Source organism: Oncorhynchus keta, chromosome 2 (genome assembly GCF_023373465.1).
Source record: "Oncorhynchus keta strain PuntledgeMale-10-30-2019 chromosome 2, Oket_V2, whole genome shotgun sequence".
NCBI lineage: Eukaryota > Metazoa > Chordata > Actinopteri > Salmoniformes > Salmonidae > Oncorhynchus > Oncorhynchus keta.
In genome coordinates this window covers 14,956,187-14,970,065 of record NC_068422.1, presented here as the reverse complement: position 1 = coordinate 14,970,065, position 13,879 = coordinate 14,956,187, and the positions used below count along the sequence as shown (strand labels likewise).

At 42.3% G+C, this 13,879-nt stretch overlaps 1 protein-coding gene across 8 annotated transcripts in view; it reads left to right on the top strand.

Moving 5' to 3' along the window:
- The window catches only part of LOC118397063 (myocardin-related transcription factor A-like), a 64,350-nt gene that overhangs the window by 17,404 nt on the left and 33,067 nt on the right, over window positions 1-13,879 (top strand). Inside the window, exons 1-2 of one of the 8 annotated variants that reach the window (XM_035791546.2) lie at window positions 8,541-8,835; window positions 10,993-11,703. The exons of 5 other annotated variants lie outside the window; for them this stretch is intronic. In XM_035791546.2, the coding sequence (XP_035647439.1) occupies window positions 11,664-11,703 (40 nt within the window). In that variant the 5' untranslated portion in view covers window positions 8,541-8,835; window positions 10,993-11,663. Of the gene's footprint in view, window positions 1-8,540; window positions 8,836-10,992; window positions 11,704-13,879 lie in introns of those variants that run through there. 2 more of the 8 variants (XM_052472834.1, XM_035791556.2) reach the window with 2 other exon arrangements.

Below are 13,879 nucleotides of genomic sequence, written 5' to 3'. Positions count from 1 at the left end.
ATTCTCCAGATTTTCAATCGGGTTGAGATTTGGTGACTGAGACACACACACCCTTTAAACCCCCTATGTACATTTGAGACTCCTCTTTCAAAGTCACTGAGTTCTCTTCTTCTAACCATGGTAGCCATAATAATGGGCAACTGGGCATTTTCCTACATGACCCTAAGCATGATGGGATGTTAATTGCTTAATTAATTCCTGAACCACACCTGTATGGATGCACCTGCTTTCAGTATACGCCGTAACCCTCATTTACTTTTTTCTTTGTTTTGGCAGTTACTTGTAAGTGTTGAGGTGGGCAAAAACTGTTAATGAAAAGCAGAAGTTCAGTATGAGGTGTTTCTGTCCGTCTCTCCCAGCCATGTACCAGTGGACAGCTTACATCTCCACAGGAGAGGGTTTAGCGAGATGGAGATTAGCTCATTGCTGATACTGAGACTGGTAGTGTTCATGATGATGGAGTTGCTGCATTTGATTTGTTATCTGCTACTGCTGTTATTGTGACTAGGTCCCTAGATTGTAAGGGGAGTAAAATGGTCTAAGTTACAATAAGGTTGCTTAACAAGATTTGCTTAAGAACCAGATGGGAGTCTCAGTGAAGGCCAGGATGGATAGACCCTCCCTGCAAAGTGAATTACAATGCTAGAAGTTTGAGGTTTAGAGTTTACCCCCCCCAGCCCTAGGGCACCACTCCCCGTTTTAAGCAATCCCTACCTGGGCTAATAACTCTTCCTACAGGGAATGCTGGCTGGCTGCTAGTTGCAGACATGTTGTAGCAGGACCTTCCCAGTCTCTTATTTGACAACATGGTGGAAGAGACAGAGGAATGTTAGCGAGGTTATCAGTCCATTACATCGATCTAGTCTACCATCTTATTGCTCTCTGAACGGCAGTTATGACCCACCACATCAATAAAACCTTATTTACTTTATGGGCCCTGGTCAAAAGTAGTACACAACATTTCTGATGCAACCTTCAATCTAGTCTGACAATCTTGATGCCCTGTGCACGGCAGCTATGAGGTTGGTGTGCTCTCTCTTCCAAGTAGAGTTTTGCAATCTCTCATTCCACGTGTAAAACCAAGCTAATGCTGTTCTCAAGGTTATGAAATGTTGACCCTGAGGACCTGCATATTTGCTCTATATATTGAGCCCAAATTGAGCTTGTTTCTCAATTTAAGTACCTGGGTGTCTGGATTGAAGACGACAAGTTATACATTGTAACGCATATAGAACATCTGACTAAGAAGCTAATATCCAAGATGGTTTTTGTTTATATAGAAATTAATCATGCTTCAGTATTGAAAATAGGTGAGAGATTATTCAAACAAGCTTCTCCCTGTATTGAATTTTGGTGATATTGTTTACATGCATATGGCAACTTCTGTTTTGAAACCCTTGGACACAGTCTACCATTCAGCAATGCGTTTTATCACAGGGGACAATTTTAGGACTCATTGTTGTCTGTATAAAAATGTGGGATGTACCTTTGTCTTTAAGAAGAGAGCTGCTTTCTCTATTTATGTATTTACAATCAATCTTACAGAAACTCCCTTCATATTTAACTTTATTAATTAAATTAAGAATCATAAGTTACCAAACCCGTTCTCATGAATGGATAACACTAGAGATTAGAAGTCAACCGATTATGATTTTTATCGACGCCGATACCGATTATTGGAGGACAAAAAAGGCGATGCCGATTTAATTGGACGATTTAAAAAAATATATATATATTTGTAATAACACTTATTTTAACTTAATATAATACATCAATAAAATCAATTTGGCCTGAAATAAATAATGAAACATGTTCTATTTTGTTTTAATAATGCAAAAAAGTGGGTTAAAGTGTTGGAGAAGAAAGTGAAAGTGCAATATGTGCCATGTAAGAAAGCTAACGTTTCAGTTCCTTGCTCAGAACATGAGAACATATGAAAACTGGTGGTTCCTTTTAACATAAAGTCTTCAATATTCCCAGGTAAGAAGTTTTAGGTTGAAGTTATTATAGGAATTATAGGACTATTCCTCTCTATACCATTTGTATTTCATATGCCTTTGGATGTTCTTATAGGCACTTTAGTATTGCCAGTGTAACTGTATAGCTTCCTTACCTCTCCTCGCTCCTACCTGGGCTCGAACCAGGAACACAACGACAACAGCAACCCTCGAAGCAGCGTTACCCATGCAGAGCAAGGGGAACAACTACTCCAAGTCTCAGAGCGAGTGACGTTTGAAACGCTATTAGCGCGCACCTCACTAACAAGCTAGCCATTTCACATCACATCGTTACACCAGCCTAATCTCGGGAGCTGATAAGGCTTGAAGTCATAAACAGCAGCGCTGCTGGCAAAATGCACGAAAGTGCTGTTTGAATGAATGCTTACGAGCCTGCTGCTGCCTACCATCGCTCAGTCAGACTGCTCTATCAAATATCAAATCATATACTTAATTATAACATAATAACACACAGAAATACGAGCTTTAGGTCATTAATTTGGTCAAATCCGGAAACTATCATTTCGAAAACAAGACGTTTATTCTTTCAGTGAAATACGGAACTGTTCTGTATTTTTTCTAACAGGTGGCATTCATCAGTCCAAATATTCCTGTTACATTGCACAACCTTCAATGTTATGTCATAATTACGTAAAATTCTGGCAAATTAGTTCGCAATGAGCCAGGCGGCCCAAACTGTTGCATGTACCCTGACTCTGCGTGCAATGAACGCAAGAGAAGTGACACCATTTCACCTGGTTAATATTGCCTGCTAACCTGGATTTCTTTTAGCTAAATATGCAGGTTTAAAAATATACACTTCTGTGTATTGATTTTAAGAAAGGCATTGGTGTTTATGGTTAGGTACGTGTTGGAGCAACGACAGTTTGCGAATGTGCATTGCATTGATTATATGCAGCGCAGGACACGCTAGATAAACTAGTAATATCATCAACCATGTGTAGTTATAACTAGTGATTATGATAAAGTTTAATGCTAGCTAGCAACTTACCTGGGCTTCTTACTGCATTCGCGTAACAGGCAGGCTCCTCGTGAGGCAGGTGTTAGAGCGTTGGAGGAGTTAACTGTAAGGTTGCAAGATTGGATCCCCCGCTATGACAAGGTAAGTTAATCAGTTAATCCAAGAATGTGTTCTTAACTGACTTGCCTAGTTAAATTTAGATTTTGAAAAGGTGTAAAAAAAAAAATATCTGCAAAATCAGCGTCCAAAATTCCTTATTTCCGATTGTTATGAAAACTTGAAATCGGCCCTAATTAATCGTCCATTCCTCTACTAGAGATCCCTTCAGTCTCCACAGATCTGGGAATATCTTCACTTTGTTCCCCCCCCCCATTTATGGAACAGAGTTCACTGCAGTTACATGTGTTGGTGCCACTCAGGCAGTTTAAATGATTGATTGAGGACCTCTATGTAGTTGAATGTAATTGCTATTGTTAGTGTGCTGAATTACATTGTTCTATACACATATACAGTACCAGTGAAAAGTTTGGAGACACCTACTATTCAAGGGGTTTTCTTTATTTTATGATCTACATTGTAGAATAATGGAGAAGACATCAACAAAATGAAATAACAATATGGAATCACTGATAAATATATTTTATATTTGAGATTCTTCAAAGTAGCCACCCTTTGCCTTGATGACAGCTTTGCACACTCATTTGACTGGTACTGTATGTGTGTTTTATTATTCCGTTTTTATTGTAAAGTATACAAGGCTCTCTTGTAAAATAGATTTTTAATCTCAATGTGACTCTCTGTTTAAATCAAAAACGTAGTACTTTGCTTTATAGAGGAGAGGAGGGCTGAGGAAGATTTATTGTTGTAAATATTTACGTTTTGTATGGGCCTAGCACTCGGCACACTGTGTGTGGGCCTAGATGTCAGAGAAGCAAAGGAGGAAAGACTGAAAGAAAAGAGCAAATGTTGCTTTACTTTAACACTTTTCTTTTTGATAGTATGGCCCTGAAGGAGAAAGGTGATAGCTTGTTTTCTGCTCGCGTTAGGTGCTTTGTTTAGAACAGTGTTTTTCCGTGAATTGCGTTTTGGCACGTTTGAAAAATACTTGATTAATGTCTTTATTACAGGTGTTGCTCACTCGGCTTTAGCCTTGTCACTGTATGATGATATGCTTGCTATTGTTGCATGTTTCTTTTGCGGTCTTAATGAAAAATGTCCTGTCTTAGTATGCATGTATATAGTGGAAGAGACAAATATCTCCAAAATAATCCCAATAGGTTTCTATGGGCTTATTTTGGGCGTAAACGGTCTTCTTTCCTTGGGATAACTCCCATTGTTAGGGCGGAAACATAAGCATCTCGTCATTATATGCAGATAGTTTTTTCTGTTGGTCACATTTTACTGTTAGGAGAAAATGTAACTGTTTGTTGACCGGTTAAGGAGGGTCAGTTAGTTGGCAGCAAAATGTACCAACATTTGCATCCCTATTTCTAATGTACTAGAACTTGGTGGAGAGAGTGGGAGAACGGGGTGTAATAATGGAGAGTATGGGAGAACGGTGTAATAGGGAGTAGGGAGAACAGGGTGTAATAATGGAGAGTAGGGGAGAACGGTGTAATAACAGGGAGTAGGGAGAATGGGGTGTAATAATGGAGAGTAGGGGAGAATGGTGTAATAACAGAGAGTAGGGAGAAAAGGGTGTAATAATGGAGAGTAGGGCTGGTCTGTTGTTTGATTGGTCTAAATGTCTAACCTTATTTTTCCATATATAGACAGAATATATTTGAATAAAATCAACTACATATGCATTGAGCTTGTTTGATGCTTTAAGCACACCATTTGATGAAATAATTAAGACACAAATGACGTAAAAGCCCGATGGTCACACTATGTTTAAAAAAAACAAAAAAACAAAAATGACAGCTAGTGCCTGTGGGACTGGCGAACGTTGTCTCACTTTCCTCCCTACTGCAGCGAAAAGGCACCACAGCTCAGCAAGTGTTCATTGCGCTGTCCATGCTGAAGCAGCAACATCATTTCAGCCATTTAGTTTCTTACTTTTTTCTCACTGAAAAGATCTATTCCCTCAACCCTTGCTCTCTTTACGTGAAACATGTAAGCATCGCATACATGTGACGATAGGGCCTGACCTATAGCCTATCATAATCACATCAATAAATTGGTTATGTACAAACTCCGAACATAGTAACGTGACAGCAAAACGGATGTGGAGGATGTGAAAAAGAAACTCGAAATGGGCAAATGTTTACTGGTTGCTCAGGAGGGAAAGGGTTGCATGAGTATTGTGTGTGCCAAACAGTTGCTGTAGATTACAATATTATAATTTTTTCGGACTATTTCGAACAATGTAGACAACACTAAATAAGTGTAGTCTGTTCTAACAATTTCATATATGCCTTTATTACAGCAGACTAAAAACAGTTGCAGGGCCACTCAAGGATATTCAGAGACTTGTCCTGAAGCCACTGCTGCGTTGTTTTGGCTGTGTGCTTAGGGTTGATGTCCTGTTGGAAGGTGAACCTTCACCCCAGTCTGAGGTCCTGAGCACTCTGGAGCAGGGTTTCATCAAGGATCTCTTTGTACGTTGCTCCGTTCACCTTTGCCTCGATCCTGACTAGTCTCCCTGTTCCTGCCGCTGAAAAACATCCCCACAGCATGATGCTGCCACCAACATGCTTTACCGTAGGGATGGTGCCAGGTTTCCTCCAGATGTGACGCTTGGGATTCAGGCCATAGAGTTAAATCTTGGTTTCATCAGACCAGAGAATCTTGTTTTTAATGGTCTGAGTCCTTTAGGTGCCTTTTGGCAAACTCCAACCTGGCTGACATGTGCCTTTTTTACTGAGGAGTGGCTTCCGTCTGGCCACTCTACCATAAAGGCCTGATTTGGTGGAGTGCTGCAGAGATGGTTGGTCTCTTGGAAAGTTCTCCCATCTCCACAGAGGAACTCTAGAGCTCTGAAAATGACCATTGGGTTCTTGATCACTTCCCTGACCAAGGCCCTTCTCCCCTGATTGCTCAGTTTGGCCGGGCGGCCAGCTCTAGGAAGAGTCTTGGTGGTTCCAAACGTCTTCCATTTAAGAATTATGGAGGTCACTGTGTTCTTGGGCACCTTCAATGCTGCAGACATTTATTGGTACCCTTCCCCAGATCTGTGCCTGGACACAATCCTGTCTCAGAGCTTTATGGAAATTCCTTCGACCTCATGGCTTGGTTTTTGGTCTGACGTGCACTGTCAACTGTGGGACCTTATATAGACAGGTGTGTGCCTTTCCAAACCATGTCAATCAATTGACTTTACCGCAGGTGGACTCCAATCAAGTTGTAAAAACATCTCACGGATCAATTTTGGGTCTCATAGCAAAGGGTCTGAATACTTATATAAAATGTGTTTTAAAATTATTTGCAAGCATTTACATTTAAGTCATTTAGCAGACGCTCTTATCCAGAGCGACTTACAAAAACCTGTTTTTGCTTTGTCATTATGGGTTATTGTGTGTAGATTGAGGATTTTATTTATTTAATCAATTATAGAATAAGCATGTAACCTAACAAAATGTGGAAAAAGTCAAGGGGTATGAATATTTTCCGAATGCACTGTATTTGTGTTTTATAAATTTGCTAAAATGTCTAAAAACCTGTTTTCGCTTTGTCATTATTTTGTATTATGTGTAGATTGAGGAAATAGTTTTAAATTCATTTTAGAACAAGTTTGTAACGTAATAAAATGGGAATGGGTCTGAATAGTTTCCGAATGCACTGTATATCGATGATTTTTAAAGCCAGGCACATTTTAACAGTTAGGCTATTGATTATAGACCTAATTAAGTTGGGGTTTCCTAATTTTCTTAGGCAATTAAGCTAAGGCAAGGGCTGTTTCCTCGTCTCTGCTGCTGCTGCCTCCACCGCATTGTTGCCTCCCTGCACCTGACCGCTCGTCCAGCATGACTTCTCTGGACGGTTCTGACTTAGAATATGTGGACAACTACAAATACCTAGGTGTCTGGCGAGAATGTAAACTCTCCTTTCATACTCCCATTAAGCATCTCCAATCCAAAATTAAATCTAGAATCGGCTTCCTATTTCACAACTAAGCAACCTTCACTCATGCTGCCAAACACACCCTAGTAAAACTGACCATCCTACCGATCCTCGACTTCGGCGATGTCATCTATAAAATAGCCTCCAACACTCTACTCAACAAATTGGATGCAGTCTATCACAGTGCCATCTGTTTTGTCACCAAAGCCCCATATATTACCCACCACTGCAACCTGTACGCTCTCGTTGGCTGGCCATCGCTTCATACTCGTCACCAAACCCACTGGCTCCAGGTCATCTACAAGTCTCTGCTAGGTAAAGCCCCGCCTTAGCTCAGCTCACTGGTCACCACCACCAACCCACCCGTAGCACACGCTCCAGCAGGTATATCTCACTGGTCACCCCCAAAGCCAATTCCTACTTTGGCCGCCTTTCCTTCCACTTCTCTGCTGCCAATGACTGGAACGAACTACAAAAATCACTGAAGCTGGAGACCCATATCTCCCCCACTAGCTTTAAGCATCAGCTGTCAGAACAGCTCACAGAGCACTGCACCTGTACATAGCCCATCTAACTACCTCATCCCCATACTGTATTTATTTATTTATCTTGCTCCTTTGCACCCCAGTATCTCTATTTGCACATTCATCTTCTACACATCTACCATTCCAGTGTCTAATTGCTATATTGCAATTACTTTGCCACCATGGCCTATTTATTGCCTTACCTCCCTTATCTTACAAATCTATATACAGTGAGTGCAAATTAGGTATTTTTTCTACTGTATCATTGATTGTATGTTTGTTTATTCCATGTGTCACTCAGTGTTGTTGTGTGTCGAACTGCTGTGCTTTATCTTGGCCAGGTCGCAGTTGTAAATGAGAACTTGTTCTCAACTAGCCTACCTGGCTAAATAAAGGTGGGAATTTTTGTTTTGTTTTTTGCTAATAGGCACGAATCAGACCGGTGTCTTGTGCACCATAAAAATGTGACTGCTCATCTAAAGAAAACTCGGTCGACCAATAGCCTGACGACCAGTTGACTAAATGGGGTCAGCCCTAATGGAGAGAGTGGGAGAATCAGGGTGTAATAATGCCTTTTGAGATCATCTAGAACTTGGAGGCATAGGGGGTTGAAAGAGGAGGCGGCTAGGAGGAGGAGGAGTGGGGAATGAAAAGGAGTCAATCAAAATATGCAGAAATGCATAACTCTGTAGAGGGAAGGAAAGAGAGGGAGAGAGGAAAACCGCTAGAGACTGGAGGGGAGAAGTGTTAATGCTTGAGAGGCCGAAAGGGGACCTGTGATGAAGATCAGATCGGCAAGCACCAGTGTATTCCCTTGTTTTCTGCCTGAGCAACAACAGCAGTGAGTCACATTCTGCCTGCAAGCCTGCCCTTTTAAAGAAAAAATAGTAGGAGTCGCCCCAGAGAGGTTAAGAACTCAGGGCTGGACTTGGATTGAATCCAAGGAGCAATAAGATAGAAAATCTTACTGCCTCACACACAGGCCTACACACACCCTTTCTGTCAGGGTGTCCACACACTCGCAGACCGGGACAGCAGGCTAGGGTTGGGTGCAGCCAGTGTTTAGAAGACAGTGTACACGCTGTGTTTGTGGATCTTGTGTAGAAATCCTGCAACAGAGAAGGGCGGCATCAAACTTTCTTGTTCTTGGAAACGCGACTCTGCCGCCAGCCTCTCTTTCCTGATGTTCTCTTTGGAGTATGGAACGCTAAAATTTAAGGGAGGTTGTACTTAATCCTTCTAGTGAAGAGGGACATGGCTATACAGTCAGGTAAAGATCTCTCTCTTTGCTGAGTATTTTGTTTCTATCAGCTTTCTGTTGTGGGTGTCATAGCGGCAGTTTAACTTTAACGGAGTGTTATATGCTAATAGCCAGGCTCTCCATTGTGTGAAGTATTTATTCCTCTGTCACAGCTTTCTTTAAAGTTTCACAGCCGCTCTGTAGGCCAATTGAACGGAGGAAAATAACTGTAATCACACTGAATCACACTGCCGTAGCCAGACAGCATTATTTTGGTTTTACACCATTTGACGCAAATATAAAATGAGAACATAGATTTCCATCACATTTATTTATTCTCCTGTGGGAACGGTGACGAAGTAAATGAATGAATGCAATTCTGGCATGAGTGCCTGTATGCTCTGGTGTTTTCTGTGGTAAAGTAACCTGACAACTATCCTACCTGGTTGAAAGAAGAAAGATCACGCTGTAAAAGAAGCCCAGATGTGGCAGGGGAGCCCGGAGCTGAGGTGCCCTGGAGGGGCTTCCCCGCTAAGAGGGGGGCTGGGGTGGGTTGAGCTGGGCTGGGATGTATAGACATGTGGACGGGCAAGTCAGTGGGGATGATGGATTTGACTGTTCTCAGAGACAACAGCACTTCATTGAAAGCAGCTGGCCTGGCTATGACTGTCCTCTCCCGCAGGATAGATCTGGGAAACTGATCCATGTCCCAGCTTTTCTGACTGTTGTGAAATTTGGGTTGGGACTGCAGAGCACAGATGAGCTAGACCTGCAACCCCCAGAGAGGTTGTCTGACTGGCTGGCTCCTGGGTGTTGTGGAGCCCAGCCCAGCTCAGGGTTTGTCATGTTAAGCATGCTAGCTCCAGGGTTGTTTAGGGTGTGATTGACTGGGACTGTCTGGACAGTCTGGCAGGGCAGGTCGTCAGTCTTGTCCTGTCTGTCTGTCACACCTGGCAACAGAGCAAGGTGGGGTATGTTAACGCATGACTAAAGGTGTGGCTCAGGGGTCTAAACTTCTAGAGCTTGGAGAGAATGGGGGGAATAGTCATCGGGTTCTTTCAGAAAATATTCTGTCTGTTTAACACTTCTCCCTGTGCAGTGCAAGCCTAGGGGTTTTTCATGATTAGAGGAACAACATTTATTTGGGGATATCAATTCTTAGAGCCCACCTGCGGTTAGGGCATTCCATTAATGTCATCCATGTGAAAAGGGACGTTATTATTTGTAGGCTTCAGGCTACATAATTACATAAATGTACACAAAAACACCCGTTGTATGGAAACTTGGAAAGTACCCGAGAGATGTCCCTCTCCCACATTCTGTCCCCCTCTCTCATTGCTCTCCATGTCGGAACTGTGTGATCAGCGGCAGCCTGGAGGCTGTGAAGATTTCTAGCAGTGGTAGGCTGTGGAGGAGGTGTGTGATTGAGTTTATGTAATTTGGAGGGAAGAGTGCCAGCAGCCTGGCAGGGATAGGAGGAGGAGAGTAGAGAAGGGATGAAACAAAGAGAGGAGAGCAGGAAAGGGTTGAGGAAAGAGGTCCTAGAGGGGTCTCGGCTTAGCTAATGCAGGTGAGACACACCGCTGTTTCTGTCATCCATAGATTTTCAAGCAGATTTAAGTCAAAACTGTAACTAGGCCACTCAGGAACATGCAATGTTTTCTTGGTAAACAATTCCAGTGTTGATTTTGTTTTGGGTTGTTGTCCTGCTGAAAGGTGAATCTGTCTCCCAGTGTCTGTCGGAAAGCAAACTGAACCAGGGTTTCCTTTAGGATTTTACCTGTACTTAGCGCTATTCTGTTTATTTGTATCCTTAAAATACTCCCTCGTCCTTGCCAATGACAAGCATACCCATAACATGATGCAGCCATCACCATGCTTGAAAATATAAAGAGTGGTACTCTGTGTTATGTTGGATTTGCCCCAAACATAATGCTTATTATTCAGGACATAAAGTTCATTTCTTTGGGGGCGTAAGACGCTACAAGCACACTGATATACGTCATCAGAGCGTGCAACAGAACATTGAACTGTCTACACTCGATTTGTTGTTTATATTAAAACATTTGAATTAAATCGATTTTAATTAGAACTAAAGATTTGTTGCTAAGGATTCCACGACGCGCTTATCCTTTATGGCTGGGACTGCAAGCTTGTGTTCCATTTTTTTTTTTTTTTTTTTTGCAGGGATTCTGCGAGTGCAAGCTGGCTGTACTACAGACACCTGTCCTCGTCGTGGAAAGGCTCATTGTTATCTTTTCGTAAAACAACTGCTTGCAGTAAAGAGCCAACCTGGATACTAAGGAGATCCTGAGGGAAATCGACGAGTACCAACAGCTTTACGCTATGGAGGAACAACATACTCCATCATGGAAAGATCGGACTACCTCACAAAATAACTTTAACCCGACAAAAAAAGAAAAACAGATTCATCTACAGACACGGGTGATTTACTTACCGTTGAAGTAGAGGCTAGTGCTCTGACTGGAATCCATGCAACACTGTAAAAATTGTGTGAGGAGGTAGCAGGGCTGAGGGAGAGTTTGGAGAAAATATGGCACTCACAGCCAAGGTAAAAATCATTTTTTTATGGGATTCCTGAGGACGCATCCAATAATCCAGAGGGCGCGATCAGAGAATATATGCAATCCGCCTTGAAACTTCCTATAGAGACTAAACAGGGTGGCTTTTCACCGAGTACACAGACTTGGAGCGACAAGAGCAAGGGTCCCTGACCGATCATCGCAAAATTTGAACACTACCAATAAAAGTACCTGTTCAAAAGCAGCGGAAGGGATCTAAAAGGGACGAAATATGGTCCCAATGACCAATTTCCAAGGGAGAGAAACTAATGTCGTATGAGACTGTATCCGGTACAAAGGCAAGAAAGGGAGAAGGGTAGGCGTGCCTTTCTCATTGTGGACAAACTCTATATAGATGGATAGCTATTCCGAGACAGCTCCATAACACTATGACTACTAAATTCTACATGGACTTCAGGTTACGAGGGGGAAAAAAGTATGGGAACTGTAAATATATCTGAACACACACATACTCAATTACATGCTCGCTTACACATACGGACTTACACACACACACCTTATCTCGCTCTCTTCTCTCCCTGTCTCTGTTGTTGAACTGTTTTGTAATTTAATGTTTATTGTTGATCTTTTTTATGTATTTGTCTACAAGTTTTTATATACAGTGGGGAGAACAAGTATTTGATACACTGCCAATTTTGCAGGTTTTCCTACTTACAAAGCATGTAGAGGTCTGTCATTTTTATCATTTTTTTATTTTTTTATTTTTTTTATTTCACCTTTATTTAACCAGCTAGGCTAGTTGAGAACAAGTTCTCATTTGCAACTGCGACCTGGCCAAGATAAAGCATAGCAGTGTGAACAGACAACACAGAGTTACACATGGAGTAAACAATTAGCAAGTCAATAACACAGTAGAAGAAAAAAAATGGGCAGTCTATATACAATGTGTGCAAAAGGCATGAGGAGGTAGGCGAATAATACAATTTTGCAGATTAACACTGGAGTGATAAATGATCAAATGGTCATGTACAGGTAGAGATATTGGTGTGCAAAAGAGCAGAAAAGTAAATAAATAAAAACAGTATAAAAACAGTATGGGAATGAGGTAGGTGAAAATGGGTGAGCTATTTACCTATAGACTATGTACAGCTGCAGCGATCGGTTAGGTACACTTCAACTGTGAGAGACGGAATCTAAAACAAAAATCCAGAAAATCACATTATGATTTTTAAGTAATTCATTTGCGTTTTATTGCATGACATAAGGTCTGTGAGAGACGGAATTCTTACTGGTTGGTAGGTGACCAAATACTTATTTTCCACTATAATTTGCAAATAAATTCATTAAAAATCCTACAATGTGATTTTCTGGATTTTCTTTTCTTCTCATTTTGTCTGTCATAGTTGAAGTGTACCTATGATAAATTATAGGCCTCTCATATTTTTAAGTGGGAGAACTTGCACAATTGGTGGCTGACTAAATACTTTTTTGCCCCACTGTATATGATGAACAGAGTGTATCAGTAGCGTTAAAAGAGTGGGTGGCGGGACACAATGCAGATAGCCCGGTTAGCCAATGTCCGGGAGCACTGGTTGGTCGGCCCAATTGAGGTAGCATGTACATGAATGTATAGTTAAAGTGACTATGCATATATGATAAACAGGGAGTAGCAGCAGCATAAGAAGAGTGGTTGGGGGGGAGCACACAATGCAAATCGTCTGGGTAGCCATTTGATTGCCTGTTCAGGAGTCTTATGGCTTGGGGGTAAAAACTGTTGAGAAGCCTTTTTGTCCTAGACTTGGCACTCCGGTACCGCTTGCCATGCGGTAGTAGAGAGAACAGTCTATGCCTGGGGTGGCTGGGGTCTTTGACAATTTTTAGGGCCTTCCTCTGACACCGCCTGGTGTAGAGGTCCTGAATGGCAGGCAGCTTAGCCCCAGTGATGTACTGGGCCGTACGCACTACCTTCTGTAGTGCCTGGCGGTCACAGGCCGAGCAATTACCGTACCAGGCAGTGATGCAACCAGTCAGGATGCTCTCGATGTTGCAGCTGTAGAACCTTTTGAGGATCTCAGGACCCATGCCAAATCATTTTAGTTTCCTGAGGGGGAATAGGCTTTAACGTGCCCTCTACATGACTGTCTTGGTGTGTTTCGACCATTCTAGTTTGTTGTTGATGTGGACACCAAGGAACTTGAAGCTCTCAACCTGCTCCACCACCCCGTCAATGAGAATGGGGGTGCGCTCGGTCCTCCTTTTCCTGTAGTCCACAATCATCTCCTTAGTCTTGGTTACGTTGAGGGATGGTTGTTATTCTGGCACCACCTGGCCAGGTCTCTGACTTCCTCCCTATAGGCTGTCTCGTCGTTGTCGGTGATCAGGCCTACCACTGTTGTGTCGTCTGCAAACTTAATGATGGCGTTGGAGTCGTGCCTGGCCATGCAGTCGTGGGTGAACAGGGAGTACAGGAGGGGACTGAGCACGCATCTCTGTAGAGCTCCAGTGTTGAGGATCAGAGCGGGCAGATTTGT